General features: G+C 47.6%; 1 protein-coding gene across 1 annotated transcript in view; it reads left to right on the plus strand.

The window, feature by feature from the left end:
• NEO1 (neogenin 1) overlaps positions 1-15,548 on the plus strand; it is a 303,704-nt gene that overhangs the window by 190,433 nt on the left and 97,723 nt on the right. The window contains exons 6-7 of the mRNA XM_054387898.1: positions 6,911-7,065; positions 8,660-8,780. Of these exons, the coding sequence (XP_054243873.1) occupies positions 6,911-7,065; positions 8,660-8,780 (276 nt within the window). The remainder of the gene's footprint in view (positions 1-6,910; positions 7,066-8,659; positions 8,781-15,548) is intronic.

The following is a 15,548-nucleotide window of genomic DNA, read 5'->3' on the forward strand; positions in this document are numbered from 1 at the left end:
TGCTGGCTCCTGGGGAACTTGATGTCCAGCAGCACTGATGTCAGCAGTAAGCATTGCTTGCTAAAGAAATGTTTGTCATGGGGCAGATGTGTAGGAGGAAGGGGATAAAGAGTTGCTGCCAAGAAGTCTGATTTAAATGTGTGACTTCAGAAAACACACTCCTGATTTGGAGGGATTGAGGGCATGTCTAGGTGGCTGAGGAAGCAGAAATGGCCACACAGCAGGAATCTGGTGAGTTGATAGGAGGAAGGAGAGTAATTCTTCTGCAGGGAACAAGGAGGAAGAACAAAGTGGAGATGGTGTCGACCTTGCCCAGGGAGGTTGTGGATGCCTCCTCCCTGGAGGTGTTCAAGGCCAGGTTGGATGAGGCCTTCAGCACCCAAGTCTAGTTGAGAAATGTCCCTGCCCATGGCAGGGAGGTTGGAGTAGATGATTTCCAACCTGAGCCATTCTGTGATTCTTTGATTCCTTGGTGGCTCAAGTCTGATTGTCAGGAGTTGCTCCTTTGCCACCCTTAAGATTTTCTTCCTCTTTCCTGGGAGCAATGTGGAGGGAGTTTGACTTACAGGAAAGGTTAATGTGCATAAATATGAGACCTTCTCTAGAGCAGCAGCTTTTCAGTTTGGTTATTGTAGAAGAAGCTTTATTGTGCTTGCAGCTTGGAAAGTTGAAGGTTCTGATGAGTTAATTCTGCTTTTCTTGTGTAGTTGCAGCCTGGCTTGATGTTTCAGGTTTGAAATGGGATCATGAAACCAGAAACCTTTGTTCCTACATCAGTAAGACTGCAAGGAAAGCTCTTCAAGAGATGGAGAGGAGGACTGAGTGTAATTAATTTCTCCATCATTTGAAGCAGTACAGATGGCTCAACTGAAAATAGATTCTCTTGACTGTGCCCCTGAAGGCCACAGAATCTTTCTCTTAATGAGAGAGAACAGGCAAGAGCTGCTGACCACTGGGAAGACATTTGAAGAAAGACTTGTTCTGGAAAGTTCAGAATCAATGTGTTGCTGCTTTAGTGCTCTCCACATAGCTGCAGAAAGGGTTGGAATCCTTTAGCTTGCAAACAGCCAAGTCTGTTTCTCACAATTCTATGATTCTGTGAATTTGTTTCCCTGCCCTGTACTGATGGAATGGGATCCATGCCCATCATGCATTCCCTTTTCCACTTCACCTTGGTTTCAATTCCTCTTGCATGTGTGTAGTTCCTCAGCTCCTCGCAGAATCACAGAAATGGCAGGGTTGGAAGGGTCCTCAAGGATCATCCAGTTCCATGGGCAGGGACACCTTCCACTGGATCAGGTTGCTCACAGCCACATCCAGCCTGGCTGCAAAAACCTCCAGGCATGAGGCTTCCACCACCTCTCTGGGCAACCTCTGCCAGTGTCTCACCACCCTCATGGGGAAGAATTTCTTCCTAACGTCCAATCTGAATCTCCCCACTCCTGGTTTTGTTCCATCCCCCCCAGTCCTATCACTCCCTGAAAAGTCCCTCCCCAGCATTCTTGTATTCCCCTTCAGATACTGGAAGGCCACAAGAAGGTCTCCTTGCATCCTTCTCCTCTCCAGACTGAACAGTCCCAACTCTCTCAGTCTGTCCTCAGAGCAGAGCAGCTCCAGCCCTCTGCTCATCCTCGTGGCCCTTCTCTGGATACATCCTCCCTTCATTTTACAGCTTTACAAACCATCTTCTTTTTCAAATCTGGGCTGAGATTTAGCTTGGAAGTTTGACTCAACTGTTTGTTTCCCTTGTTTTTTTTGGTCACTGCTGTGATAAATATACTTTGTCCTTTAAATGAAAATGGCGGGAAAATACTCTTAGATAGGGACTTTAAGTGCATGTGAAGTCCTGTGCAAGCATCTTGCCATTTAAATAGTTGTTATTTGCCTGCTTAATATTAAGGGGGGGGTAGAAGAGTGGGCTGAGCTGCCAAGTCTTTGAAGTTTAATTGTCTGTTTGGTAGCCTAACACTTCATCTGCCATTACAAATCTTATTTTAGATGCTAATTGGCTCATTTGCACTCTGGTTATCAATTTAACTTCTCTCCCAGCAAACATCTGTACTTGCATGGTGGCTAATCTGTGTGAATGCTTAACCACTGACATAGTTAAAGTATAAAAGTGTATTTTAAAAGCATTTTTTAATTAATTAGCTGGAAAGTAATTGATAATGAAGTGAGCACTTGCTGTATTATTAGCCCTTTGTAAGCAGCTTGGCATTTGCTCCTTAAGCCAGAAAAGCAAAGGCACTTTGAAAAACTGAAAAGAATGTGCTTCAAATTCTTCATTTCCCAAATCAGAGATATTTTGAGGCTGAGAGAGTTGGGGCTTTTCAGACTGGAGAAGAGAGGGCTCTCAGTAGACCTTATTGTGGCCTTCCAGTATCTGAAGTGGACTACAAGAATGCTGGTGAGGAACTTTTGAGGGTGTCAGGGAATGATAGGACTGGGGGGAATGGAGCAAAACTAGAAATGGGTAGATTCAGATTGGATGTTAGGAAGAAGTTGTTCCCCATGAGGGTGGTGAGAGACTGGCAGAGGTTGCCCAGGGAGGTGGTGGAAGCCTCATGCCTGGAGGTTTTTGCAGCCAGGCTGGATGTGGCTGTGAGCAACCTGCTGTGGTGTGAGGTGTCCCTGGCCATGGCAGGGGGGTTGGGACTGGCTGAGCCTTGAGGTCCTTTCCAACCCTGACAATTCTGTGATTCTATGATATCTAGTTCAGCTTTCACTTTTTGTGACCAAGAAGTGCTGCATCCTGAAGGAGTGCTGACTCCTTGTGCTGACTCACAAGTCAATATAGAATGTCCCAAGTTAAAGTGTTATGGGTTGCTAAAGATCCTCCAATACTTTCCAAATGCATTCACCCCAAGTGGAGGAACCAGCAAGAGTCATGGACCTTTGCTTTGCACTAGTCTGAGGTGTGATGGCCCATCCATGCCCTTTTGGTGCTTCTCCCTCCTCATCACCCTCATCTCTTGACCTTTCTGATTAGTGATGACCATCTCCAAACTGTGACTGGTCTGTATTCTGTGGTTCAGTGTTGGCTTTGCTACCTGTTTGCTCCTAGCTGTCATGGAAGTTTCCTGCCTAGAGGGTGGATGTTGAAGGATGTCTAAACTGCTGGCAGCATACTCAGAGGAAAAACTACAGAATGCTGCCAGAGATGTCTGGTCTCCAAGAGTTTGTGACAGGATCCATTGTGCACCTGGCAGCAGTTTGAGGGGGGTTCTCCTCCCCCTCTACTCAGCCCTAGTTAGACCACATCTGGAGTATTGTGTTCAGTTCTGGGCTCCCCAGTTCAAGAGGGAACTATTGGATAGAGTCCAACTGAGAGCTATGAAGATGTTGAAGGGACTGAACATCTGTCTGGTGAGGAAAGGCTGAGAGATCTGGGGCTGTTTAGTCTGGAGAAAAGATGGCTGAGAAGGGACCTTAATGTCTCTGAGTATCTCAGGGTTGGGTGTCAAGGTAGAGGTGCCAGGCTCTTTTCAGTGGCACTCAGTGATATGACAAGGGACAACAGGTACGAGCTGGAACACGGGAGGTTTCACCCCAACACGAGGATGCTGGAGCCCTGGAGCAGGCTGCCCAGAGGGGTTATGGATTCTCCTTCTCTGGAGAGTTTCCAGACCTGCCTGGATGTTTTCTTGGGCTGCATCAAAAACAGTGTAGCCAGCAGGTCAAGAGAGGTGATTCTACCTCTGCTCTGGTGAGACTTCACCTGGAGCACTGTGTCCAGCTCTGGGTCCCAAGAACAAGAGACAACAGGACCTGCTGCAGTGGGTCCAGAAGGAGGCCATGAAGATGATTGGAAGGCTGGAGCATCTTCCCTGTGGGAGCAGGCTGAGAGAGTTGGGATTGTTCATCCTGGAGAGGAAAAGGCTCCAGAGAGACCTTAGAGCATCCTTCCAGTACCTGAAGGGGGTTCAACAAAGCTGGGGACTTAGGGAATGGAGGAGGGGTGATGGTTTGAAACTGGAGCAGGACAGATTTAGGTTGGACATCAGGAGGAAGTTCTGCACAATGAGTATGGTAAAATACTGGACCAGGTTACCCAGAGATGTGGTTGAGGCCACATCCCTGGAGCCATTCAAGGTCAAGCTTGATTGGACCCTGGGCAGCCTGATCTATTTGGAGATGTCCCTGCTGCCTGCAGGGGGGTTGAACAAGATGACCTTTGAGGGTCCCTTCCAAGACAATGCAATATGGGACTCTGTGAACATTATGGAAATGGGAACATTGCCACATTCATGGACAAACTAACTTCCCATGTTTCCATGTTTTTGTGTTTGTCTTTTCAATGCTGTTGGCATTTTGAGAATCAATGTGTGTGTGTGTGTCTGTATACACGTGGAGACAGAGATTGAGGGGAGCTGAGGAGAGGAACTATTGATCAAGGAGACAGGAACAAAACCAGTCATTAGTTAAAAATGGCTAATGATGAGAGAGCAATGATCTCTCACAGGTTGACAGCAGTAGGATGCATCTAGGGAAAGGCAAATGCAGGAGGCAATGGCACCTCAGGATTGTTTCATCCTAGCTTCCTATTCATTTTTGAAAGTTTCTTCTGAATCAGATTTTACCTTTTGGGTCCCTACTGACTTCAGGTATTGAGTACAAAGACCTCTAAGAAACTTCTGCTGTATGGACCACAGAGTATGGTCTGAATCCATAAAGCAGTGCTGATCATGATCTGCTCTTGTATGATGTAGCCTGAGTGTGCTACCACTCCTCTGTGTTCCATGGAGCTCCAGGTGTGCTGTAGGTTGAGGGGAATCAGGAGTTAATTGATATAACCACAAAGAAAATCCTCTGGAGGATAGAGGCTCTCAGAGGGTGGGCAGCTCATCCCAGGGTATTGTAATCTGTTATTCTATTCCATTTTCCTGTCTCTCTCTCTGTAAGGGAGTGCACAGCCAATTCTCTCTCTCTTCTCTCCATATCTTTTGTGGGGGAGGGTTTTTTTTTTCCTTCTGGCCTCAGCTGGCAGCAAATTTCCAGCTATGCCACAGGGCCTGGTGGGGCCTGGGTCTGGTGGGGGGCAGCTTGGCTGCTCTTGGGCCTGCTGAGGCTGCTGAGTAGGGTGGAGGTTTTGGAAGGCTCTGGAAGGTTTTGGCCAGAGAGGCCCAGGTGAATGTGTTCCTTTTGCCTGAATGCTTTTTGTCTATATTTGTAAATGGAATTTCCATTTAAACTTCCAACCCAGTGTGGAGCATTTTTAATTCACTCCTTGGGAAGGGGTAAAATATCTTTAGCACTGTGGGAAAGGACTTGGGGGTATTGGTGGATGAGAAGCTGGAGAGGAGCAGGCAGAAGGCAAATCCCAGCCTGGGCTGCATCCAAAGCAGTGTTGGCAGCAGAGCCAGAGAGGTGATTCTGACACTGTGCTCTGCTCTGCTGAGACCTCACCTGCAGTACTGTGTGCAGGGCTGGAGCCCTCAATAAAGGAAGGACATGGACCTGATGGAGAGGGTCCAGAGGAGGCCATGGAAATGCTCAGGGGGTTGGAGCAGCTCTGCTGTGAGGCCAGGCTGAGGGAGCTGGGGGTGTTCAGCCTGGAGAAGAGGAGACTCTGGGGAGCCTAGTAGCAGCCTGCCAGTACCTGAAGGGGGCTACAGGAAGGATGGAGAGAGACTGTTAGCAAAGGCCTGCAGGGACAGGATGAGGAACAATGGCTTCAAAGTAGAGCAGAGCAGATTTAGATTGGATGTAAGGAACAAGTTCTTTACTGTGAGGGCAGTGGAACACTGGAACAGGTGGCTGAGGGAGGTGGTTTGGGCCCCATCCCTGGAAATATTCAAGGTGAGGCTTGATGAGGCTCTGGGCAACCTGATCTTAGAGGTCTCTTCCAACTTGGTTGATTCTGCAATTCTGTGTGGTTCTGTGGGGAGGTTGGACTGAATGACCTTCGGAGAGGTCCCTTCCAGCCCAGACTGTTCTATGTTCTTTTCTGTCCTTTGGCCCTGGGCAGCTGGTGGCTCAAAACTAGGACAAGGTGGCCCTACCCCACAGCCAGGATGACGGAGAAGTTGTAGACAGCCACTTTCCTCACAGCCTGTTTTGGTTTTAATTTCAAATCCCCTGTCTTTTCTGTTTTATAAACTAAAAACCTTTGCTGCAGAAAGGGATGAAGGCTTTGGGATAACCTTGCTTTGTCTTGCTAGGGAGCTGCTCCCACAAGATTCTCTGTTTGTGAAAGGGGCATAAATTGCACAATTAAGCACTGAATGATTTGCTCAGATGAACTCTGAGCTGGCGAAGGAAGAGTTTTCAGATGATGTCTGAAACCCGTTGCCTGCTGTGATCTCTCCAGCAGACAAGGGGCTGCAACATGTTCTCCAACCACTGAAGGGTTTTTTCCAACATGGCATCTGTGTCTCCTGGATTTAAAATGCTTTTTAACTTGACATTTTATACATCTCATGGTGATTCCTCTTTTCATGTATTCTCATTAAAATGTGAACTCCAGCACAGGAGGTTCCACCTCAACATGAGGAAGAACTTCTTTACTGTAAGGGTCCCAGAGCACTGGAGCAGGCTGCCCAGAGAGGTTGTGGAGTCTCCTTCTCTTAAGCCTTTCAAGCCCTGTCTGGATGTGTTCCTGTGTGACCTGTGCTGGATTCTCTGGTCCTGCTCTGGCAGGGGGTTGGACTTGAGGATCTCCAGAGGTCCCTTCCAACACCTAACATTCTGTGGCCCTGATGTAATTCTGCAGTAACACAGAGCTTGGGGCAGCTTCAGGCCAGCCCTCACCTGAAAATCTCAGCCAGTGTGGCTACCATTGGTGCTGGAGACCCTGAAGAAATCGTTTTTCCTGCACTAAGTCCTACTGCATGTTTGAGTATGAGCACAAATGCTGTGTTTTTGTGGCTGCTGACACCCATCTTTTGTCTTTCTTCCATTTCCTTTGAAGTTCCTCCTGAGTTTCTGAAGCGACCTGCAAATATTTACGCCCATGAATCTATGGACATCGTGTTTGAATGTGAGGTGGCTGGAAAACCTACTCCCACTGTCAAATGGGTCAAGAATGGAGACATGGTGATCCCAAGTGACTACTTCAAGATCGTTGTAAGTATATTGTCCATTTGGGAGGGTTTTCAGCTGTTGCTTTGTGTCAAGCATCTGGCACATGCACAGAGAAAATAGGGTTTTTTTATAGGACCAGCTTCCTAGGTGATGTTTGGGGCCTGGAAGGGAAATGTTTGCTTTGTGGTGGAGTTGTTTTATTGAAAGACTAAGACATAGGAACAAATTCTTTACCATGAGGGTAGTGGAACACTGGAACAGGTTGCCCAGGGAGGTGGTTGAGGGCCCCATCCCTGGAGATACTCAAAGTGAAGCTCAACGAAGCTCTGGACAGCCTGATCTAGTTGAGGCTGTCCCTGCTGACTGCAGGGGGGTTGGACTGGATAACCTTTGCAGGTCCCTTCTCACCCAGACCATTCAATGATTCTATGACATGTTGATTATGCTGTATGAATCTGGGTTTTTTATACCCTAGATCTTCCATGAGAGAGAGACAGACACAAACATAGTGACAGAATTGCATGTTACTCACAGAATGGTAGGGGTGGGAAGGGACCTTCAGAGATCATTGAGTTAAACCCCCCTGCCAAAGCAGGGTCTCCTAGGGCAGGTCACTCAGTAATGCATCCGGATGGAGTTTGAGAGTTTCCAGGTTGCAGAGTCGCACAACCTCTCTGGGCAGCCTGCTCGAGGGCTGCAGCACCCTCACAGTAAGGAAGTTTCTCCTCATTGAGGTGAAGCCTCCTGTGTTCCAGTTTGTACCTGTTGTTCCTTGTCCCATCACTGGACACCACTGAAAGGAGCCTGGCACCTTCATCTGGACCCCCAGCCCTCAGATATTTATAGACATTGATCAGGTCCCCTTTCAGCTTTCTCTTTTCCAGACTAAACAGCCCCAGGGCTCTCAGTCTTTCTTCATAGCAGAGATGTTCAAATCTCCCAATCATCCTCATAGCCTCTGTTGGACTCTGTCCAGCAGATCTCTGTCTCTCTTGACCTGGGGAGCCCAACACTGGACACCGTATTCCAGCTGTGGTCTCAGCAGGGCAGAGCAGCTGAACATGTTAACGTTCAAGCTTGCTGAGAGTGTTCTCAGCCTGACTGCATTTTCTGCAGCTGTCTGTGAGCAATGAACACTACAATTGATATGAGGAGTGAAAATACAAATCCACATGAGCTGTGGATCATGAGTTTTGGCACACAGGTACTTCTGGAGGGAAATTTTAGATGTAGTAGAAGTCATTTTTGAGACATAACTGAGAACTTAATGGTTGTGTAATTGGCTCTACCTGAGGTTGCAGCACTGTAACAGTGAGCTCTGCAGTTCCAGGCAGCACTTAAAGTACCCTCCAAATGCCTGTGGAAATGTTATGACTTGCCACTGATATGTGATGCTGGAAAATGATAGCCATTAGGAAGAGCTTCTTGCTGCTTTTTGATACCTTATAATTGGGGGATTCAGTGCAAAAGAGATGAAATCAGACAGGAAGTACAAATCCACTTTGCCATGTAAGTGCTCAGAAGTTTCTCCTGTCACAGTAAATGTGCCATAACACCCACGTTGTTTTTGCAATTGCCACCCATTTCTCAGTGTTGTTGTTTGTTTTGTTTTGTTTTTTCCCCCTTTCCACTTCAGAAAGAACATAATCTGCAAGTTTTGGGTCTGGTGAAATCAGATGAAGGATTCTATCAGTGCATTGCAGAAAATGATGTTGGAAACGCACAGGCTGGAGCCCAGCTGATAATCCTTGACCTTGGTAAGCTAAACCCTGACAATACAGTCCCTCTCCAAAAAGATGAGGAGCAACAACTTCAAGGGGCCATATCCAGGGACTGTGTTGCATCTAGAACTGTGTTTTGTTTTGGTTTTTTTTAAATAAGAGGAGGGCTTCAGTGTTGTCTTCTGTACACTTAGAGTTACTTAGAAAAAAATCAAGAGTTCTAGAGGATTCACCTTGCGGTTTGGAAACTAGGTAGAAAATAGGAAGTGCAATAATAAGCTGTAGCCAGAAAGGTGAAATATGGCTGCATGCTGAGAGTTTAATAAAATCACAGCCTAGCCAAAATGAAAACAGTCCCTGAAGTCACCGAAGTAGAGAAGCAGCAATGATGGAGCATGCTGCAAAGGAAATACTTTACACCAAAGTCACTCTAGTGTCAGGAGCCTTTTTTTTTTTTTCCTCTGGCATTTCTGCAAACTGCAACTGCCAGAATGTTTTGGAGTTGTAGCTGCAGTTTAAGGTAAATGCTTGGTGTTGGGTTCCACTCAGGGGAAGTTCCTAATGGTGCTCACTTTCCTGCCATGTCCTGCATGGCATGGTTTGGATCTTAAAACAGAATAATTGCTGTTCCAAATGAAGACCTGTTGTCTTCCAGGAAATAAAGAGGCAGCACAAATGGCATTGCTGAGGCATCAGCTTTTGCTTTGCTCTTTCAGGTCACACACATCTTACAAATAATTTTAAGAGCAGAAGGAAGAAAAGGAATAGTAACAGGGGTGAGGGGAGACATGGGTCAGTCAAGTTGCACAAAATGCAAACCAAAGACAACACAAGGTGGGGTCCAAGAGCTGAGCCAGCCTGGCCCTTTGAAGCCCCCTGCAAGATGCTCTGGACCAGAATCGACTCACAGAAGCATTTGGGTTGGAAAAGATCACCCACTCATGGAGGGTACTTAAGGTCCCTAAAGGTCCAGCCATAAACCTGACACAACCAAGTCCAGCACCAAATCACCTTGGTAAGCATCACATCTGCATCTCCTCCCAACCCTTCAAGGGATAGGTACACCACCACAAGCCTTTTGGGGAAGGAATTCTTCCTAATATCCAACTTAAACTTGGGAATAAGCATCTCCCAAGAATACCTTTTCTTTGGAGTTCTGCTCTTGGAATCAAGAGTCTAAGATCCTCAAGAGGACAGGAATTTGTTGCATATCACTAAAGAATACCAGCATTGGAAGGGACCTCTTGGAGACCATCCCCTGTGCCAAAGCAGGTCTGCCCAGATCAGGTTGGATGGGGCCCTGGGTGACCTGATCTAGTTGAGGATGTCCCTGCTGTCCCTGCAGGGAGGTTGGACTGGATGACCTTTAGAGGCCACTTCCAACCCAGGTGATTCTAGGATGCCCAGGATTGTAACTTGAACATCATCCTGGGCAACCTGCTCCAGGTATCCTCACCCCAGCAGGAGGCTGGACAAGATGGTCTCCAGAGGTCCTTTCCCAACTCCACCATGCTGAGGTGTTGTGAATTTCCACCTGAGAAAGCAGCCCCTGAAAGAGAGATGTGGTGCTGAGGGACATGGTTTGGTGGTGACCTGGTGGTGCTGGTTAGGCAGTTGGACCAGATGGTCTTGAGGGTCTCTTTGAACCAGAACAATTCCATGATTTATCTCCACCAGCCTCTCTGTTGAACCTAATCCTGTACTTTGGGGGCTTATGTACTGCCTGCCTTTTGGGGGGACTGTGTCAAAACTCTGATTTCTTTTGGATTTGGGTGGAAAGGGTTTAGGAGGAGCAATCTTGTGTCTGGTCAGAGGCATGATGTAACTTCACACTTGTGATTTTAACAGCTGGGAATCTGTTAGACCTGGGTTTGGTGTTCAACACACAGAGAGTAAACTGTCCTGAGTGTGCTATAAGAGGGAGATCCTCCATTTCTGATTGTTTTGTAGAGTGGTTGTGCTCTGTAACTCCTCCTGACTGCTTGTTGGGCTGTGGGGTTGGTTCACTGCTGGCTGAAGAGCTGCTGGTACTTTCCACAATGATTTGGGGAGTGAAAGGTGCCTCTGCTGGATTCAGAGGCTTTAATGCCATCAGAGCCTCTGTGTTAGGCATCTGGATCCAGCAGTGGCCTGCTGTCAGCAGGCTGCCAGCAAACATTATTAAAAGTGATTTTCTTTCTGCTGCCTGCACGAATCACCTGATGAGTTTCCAAATCTCTCAAGCGGAAGCATCATTCCAGATTTTCCACATTTGAGAAATTCTGAATAATTAATGTCCTTGGCTTTTGAAGCCCTGCCCAAGTTTGTGTTTTCCTCACCCTCTCCACCCTTCCCCCCCCCAATTCCCAGGAGTGGTTTATAAATTATTTTTACTGTTATTACTTTAGTTCCTGTGGGTTTACTCTTCTTCCTTTCCCTCCTCTGTTGTTTGCCCAGTGGTTTCTCCTTCCTGCTCTGCTCTGGCAACCTGTCCTGGTGTCCTAAAGGACTTTGCCTTATAATGCTGTCCTTTTTCTTTTGCATGCTGCCAAAGGATTATGGATGGAGTGTTGGTGGAGTCTCACTGGGGGTGTAAAGACACAGCCCTGAAGCCGTATGGTTGTGTTCCATGGCAATTTTGCCCTCCCTGTGGCACACTGATGCTTTCTCTAGCAGTTGTTTCTCCAGCAGTAGAGATAACCACACAGCACATCACTGGAAGGACTCCTTGCTGGTGGTGGTGGTGTGGAGTAGTGGCACAACAAGTAGTGCAATTAGGAATGGATGTGCTGCTGTGTCTTAGTTGTGATGTGTGAAAAGTGGTCCAGACAGACAAAGGGAATACAGATGTTTGCTGGTTGAGGCCTTCTCACAATGGCAGAGAAGGAAATGAGGCAAAGAGGGTGAAGGCATCACAGATAACAGGATTTTTTATGGCAGCTGTGGCTGACCCACCCCAGTTCCCTCAGCTGCTCCTCACCAGTCCTGTTCTCAAGAGCCTTCAGCAGCTTCTGAACACTCTGCTCCTTCATTCAGAGGGCTGGGTGTTTGCATTTCTGTCGTGGTTTACTGAGCAGGCAGATTGCTCTTTTGCTCCAGAAGGGGCAAAAGAATAACACTCACACCAAGGATTGGGAAGCTTAAATGGAAAGGCTGTTTACAACTGCATACAAGAGTACAAAGCATGTAATGCACAAAAATCTGGGCTTAACACAGAAGCTCACTAAGCCAAAGCTTCACCCAAACCTGCCTTTAAGCCAGGCCACACAAACCCAAGCCTTCATGCCCCCTCCCTACCAAGCCTCTCTACACTCCATACCACTCCATTTGTGACACAGCACAAAATTCAGCTTGGCAGCTCCAGGCCCCAATTAAGCCACTCCAGGCCTAATTGGTAACATTGCCAAGGCTGACACCAGGCCTCACTCCCCTGCCAAGGGAGATAAGAGCCTGGGTGTCCATCCTGGGAGGAGAGAGCTAAGGGAAAAAAAGGGCAAAAATGGATTTTGCAGCCAGATTTATAAGGATGCAGGAATTATGGGTATGAAATACATCTTCCAGCCCACCTCCTGGTCACTCTAGCCCCTCTGGAGATCTGCACCTTGTGGTTCTTAAAGGCACCTAGCCTCAAACTGCCACAATTTCACACCTGTATTGTCTGTTTTAGACATCCCTCCATGAAAAACTGTTAAGTGTTGATCAACCTTCTCCCCAGCAGCATGTCCTTCCCCTTGCTCTTCTGGTTTCTCCCTCCTAAATGGAACTGCCAAACATCTGGCTGTTTCCAAGCTATTTCCCATTAGCCCTTTTGCTTATCATATCAAATTGATAGTTAATAAAAGAAATTTAAATTAGAAAGCAGAAACCTTCTGGAGTTTCTCAGAGAGGTCACCTGAATGCTTTATGGGCCAGCACTGAAGAAATGGAACAGGGCTGTTGTGTGGGCATCTATAAATGGACTGCATTGGGATAGAGTTGGCAGCAAGGAAAGAGGTGGTTGTCTGCCATCAGAGGTGAGTTTGAGTAGCTGGAAAAGGCAGAGTTACTCAGGCTTGGAGGGAGGTGTGCTGTGAAAGGTTATTTCAGGATGCTTCTGCTTACTGCAGGGGGGACTGGATTAGATGACCTTTGGAGGTCCCTTCCAGCCTGAACCATTCTATGAATCAGTGGTAGGATGAGGGGCAATGACTTTAAGCTGGAGGAGGGGAGATTGAAACTGGAGGTTAGGAAGAACTTCTTTCCAGTGAGAGTGGGGAGACACTGGAACAGGTTGCCCAGGGAGGTTGTGGATGCCCCTTCTCTGGAGATGTTCAAGGCCAGGTTGGTTGAGGCCTTGAGCAAGCTGGGCTGGTGGGAGGTGTCCCTGCCCATAGCAGGGTGGCTGGAACTGGATGATCATTAAGGTCCCTTCCAACCTAAACCATTCTGCAATTCTGTGAAAACTGCTTACACTTCACATGTTAGATAAGAACTTGGTTGGCTGTTCTGGCCATTAACTTGTTTCAATCCAAACCCTTCACATGGCAATTTTCCAACCTCTTTTTGGCTGTCCAATGACACTGTTCCATCCATGGCTTTCTGGAGGTGTGCTGTCAGGGTTTCTAGGTGATTGGAAAGTAAAATGCCCTAGCTGTGTTTTCTTCAGCCTCTGAAGATAGCATCATTTGGAAGCACAAGAGGTATAAAGTGTCCAGTGTGATTATCTGCTACAGCCAAAGCTCTCTGTCCTTGGACATGGGTTTGTGATCTTGCAGCTGGCAGTGGTTTGGTGATCACCACCAATATGTGAATGTGTGTGAGTGTAGCTTGTGCACAGGCACCCTGGCCAGTGCAGAGTCTCCCCTGCTAGAATAATCTTCATGTAATTGTTAGTCTAAGTGTGTTTGTCTTGGTCTTTGTTGGATGTGGGGTGGGTTTTGAAAAGCTTGCAGTGTGGCCCGCAGGACCAGGGCAGTGATTGTCTGCCTGTACTGGGACTGGTCAGGTCACACCTTGAGTCCTCGGTTCAGTTTTGGGCCCCTCACTCCAAGAAGGACATTGAGGGCTTGGAGCAGGTCCAGAGAAGGGCAATGAAGCTGGGGAAGGGTCTGGAGAACAGGGTTGGTGAGGAGCAGCTGAGGGAGCTGGGGGTGTTTAGGCTGGAGAAAAGGAGACTGAGGGGAGACCTTCTGTCTCTCTACAACCCCTGAGAGGAGGTTGGAGTGGGGTGGGTGTTGGTCTCTTTTTCCTAGTGAAAAGTGACAGGAGAAGAGGAAATGGCTTCAAGGTGGACCAGGGAAGGTTTAGCTTGGACATTAGAAGAAACTTCTTCACTGAAAGGATTCTCAAGCACTGGCACAGGCTGCCCAGGGAGAGATGGTTGAATCCCCATCCCTGGAAGTGTTTCAAAGAGGCAGAGATGTGGTACTGAGGGCCGTGGTGTAGCACCAGCCTTGATAGAGAGTGGTTGGACTTGATGATCTTAAAGGTCTTTTCCAACCACATCAATTCTGTGATTCCTTGATTTTGTATGCAGGAGTGGGAACTATTAAACCAGAGTTGACTGGCTAAGCAAGTCAGGGTCATTCAAAGGCTTGTTGGAGTGCTTTTTATTTTCAAATCCTTTAATTCTCTGTTAATAACTCTAAAAAAGCCTCTGCTTGGAAATGGATTGGCTATACAGAGTCCACAACCTTTCCTTTGTCTGGAATATAGAATGGAATTGTGGCATTGAGAGAAGGGATTTGTAGGACCTTCCTGATTGAGAAGGTTAAAAGGGGGAGGAGAGGGAGGAGGATTCAGGTCTGAGTTAAATCCTCTCCTCCCAGTATTCCCTCTGCTTAACTTCAGGTGGGGAATTCTGCAAGGGAATTGAACAGAATCCCCATCTGCTTACCAAAATCCACTGGGATTTGCCGTGGTCCCACTGTTTCTTAGGTAGTGTCCTGCCCCTGGAGGCCAGGGGCCTTTGGGAGTGTCGCTGGCACTGTGGCTCTGCTGCCTGGTCGGCCCTGTAGGGAGAATGTGAGAAGTTGCTAAAGCAGGGAAGATAGCTCAGTTACCACACTCCTCTGCACCTTGGCAGTTCAGTGCCCCTCTCTGTGCCTCATTGGTTAGAAGATGACGTGGTCTTGTCTTATTTCATAGATTCATAGAATGGGTTAGGTTGGAAGGGATCTTAAAGATCATCCAGTTCCAAATCCCCTGCCATGGGCAGGGACACCTCCCACCAGCCCAGGTTGCCTAAGGCCTCATCCAGCCTGGCCTTGAACACCTCCAGGAAGGGAGCATCCATAACCTCCCTGGGCAACCTGTCTCAGTGTCTCCCCACCCTCACTGTATCTCCTGCAGATACCACCACAGGGGACTCCTGCATATCCCAGTGAGAAGGAAGAACCTTAGTTGTGCCTTGGGAATGACTTCCCAGCATGCTCAAAATCTGTCCCCACCTCCTTTCTTTTATCCTAAATCAACATTTTTAACTTCAAATGAGCCCCTCACTCCCAAGAAGGACACTAAGGTGCTAGAGCATGTCCAAAGAAGGGAAACTAAGCTGGTGAAGGGCCTTGAACACAAGTCTTAAGAGGAGTGGGTGAGGGAACTGGGGTGGTTTGGTGTCCAGAGGAGGAGGCTGAGGGGACACCTCATCAACCTCTACAGCTCCCTTCAAGGGGCTGGAGCCAGGTGGGGTCTGGTCACTTCTCACATGCAACAAATGACAGGACAAGAGGAAACATCTTCAAGTTGTGCCAGGGGAGGTTCAGGTTGGATACTGAAAAAAATTTCATCAGAGAAAGGGTCCTTGAACCCAAGCACAAGCTGCCCAGGGAGGTGATTGAATTCCCA

This window comes from Indicator indicator, chromosome 16, assembly GCF_027791375.1.
Source record: "Indicator indicator isolate 239-I01 chromosome 16, UM_Iind_1.1, whole genome shotgun sequence".
Lineage (NCBI taxonomy): Eukaryota > Metazoa > Chordata > Aves > Piciformes > Indicatoridae > Indicator > Indicator indicator.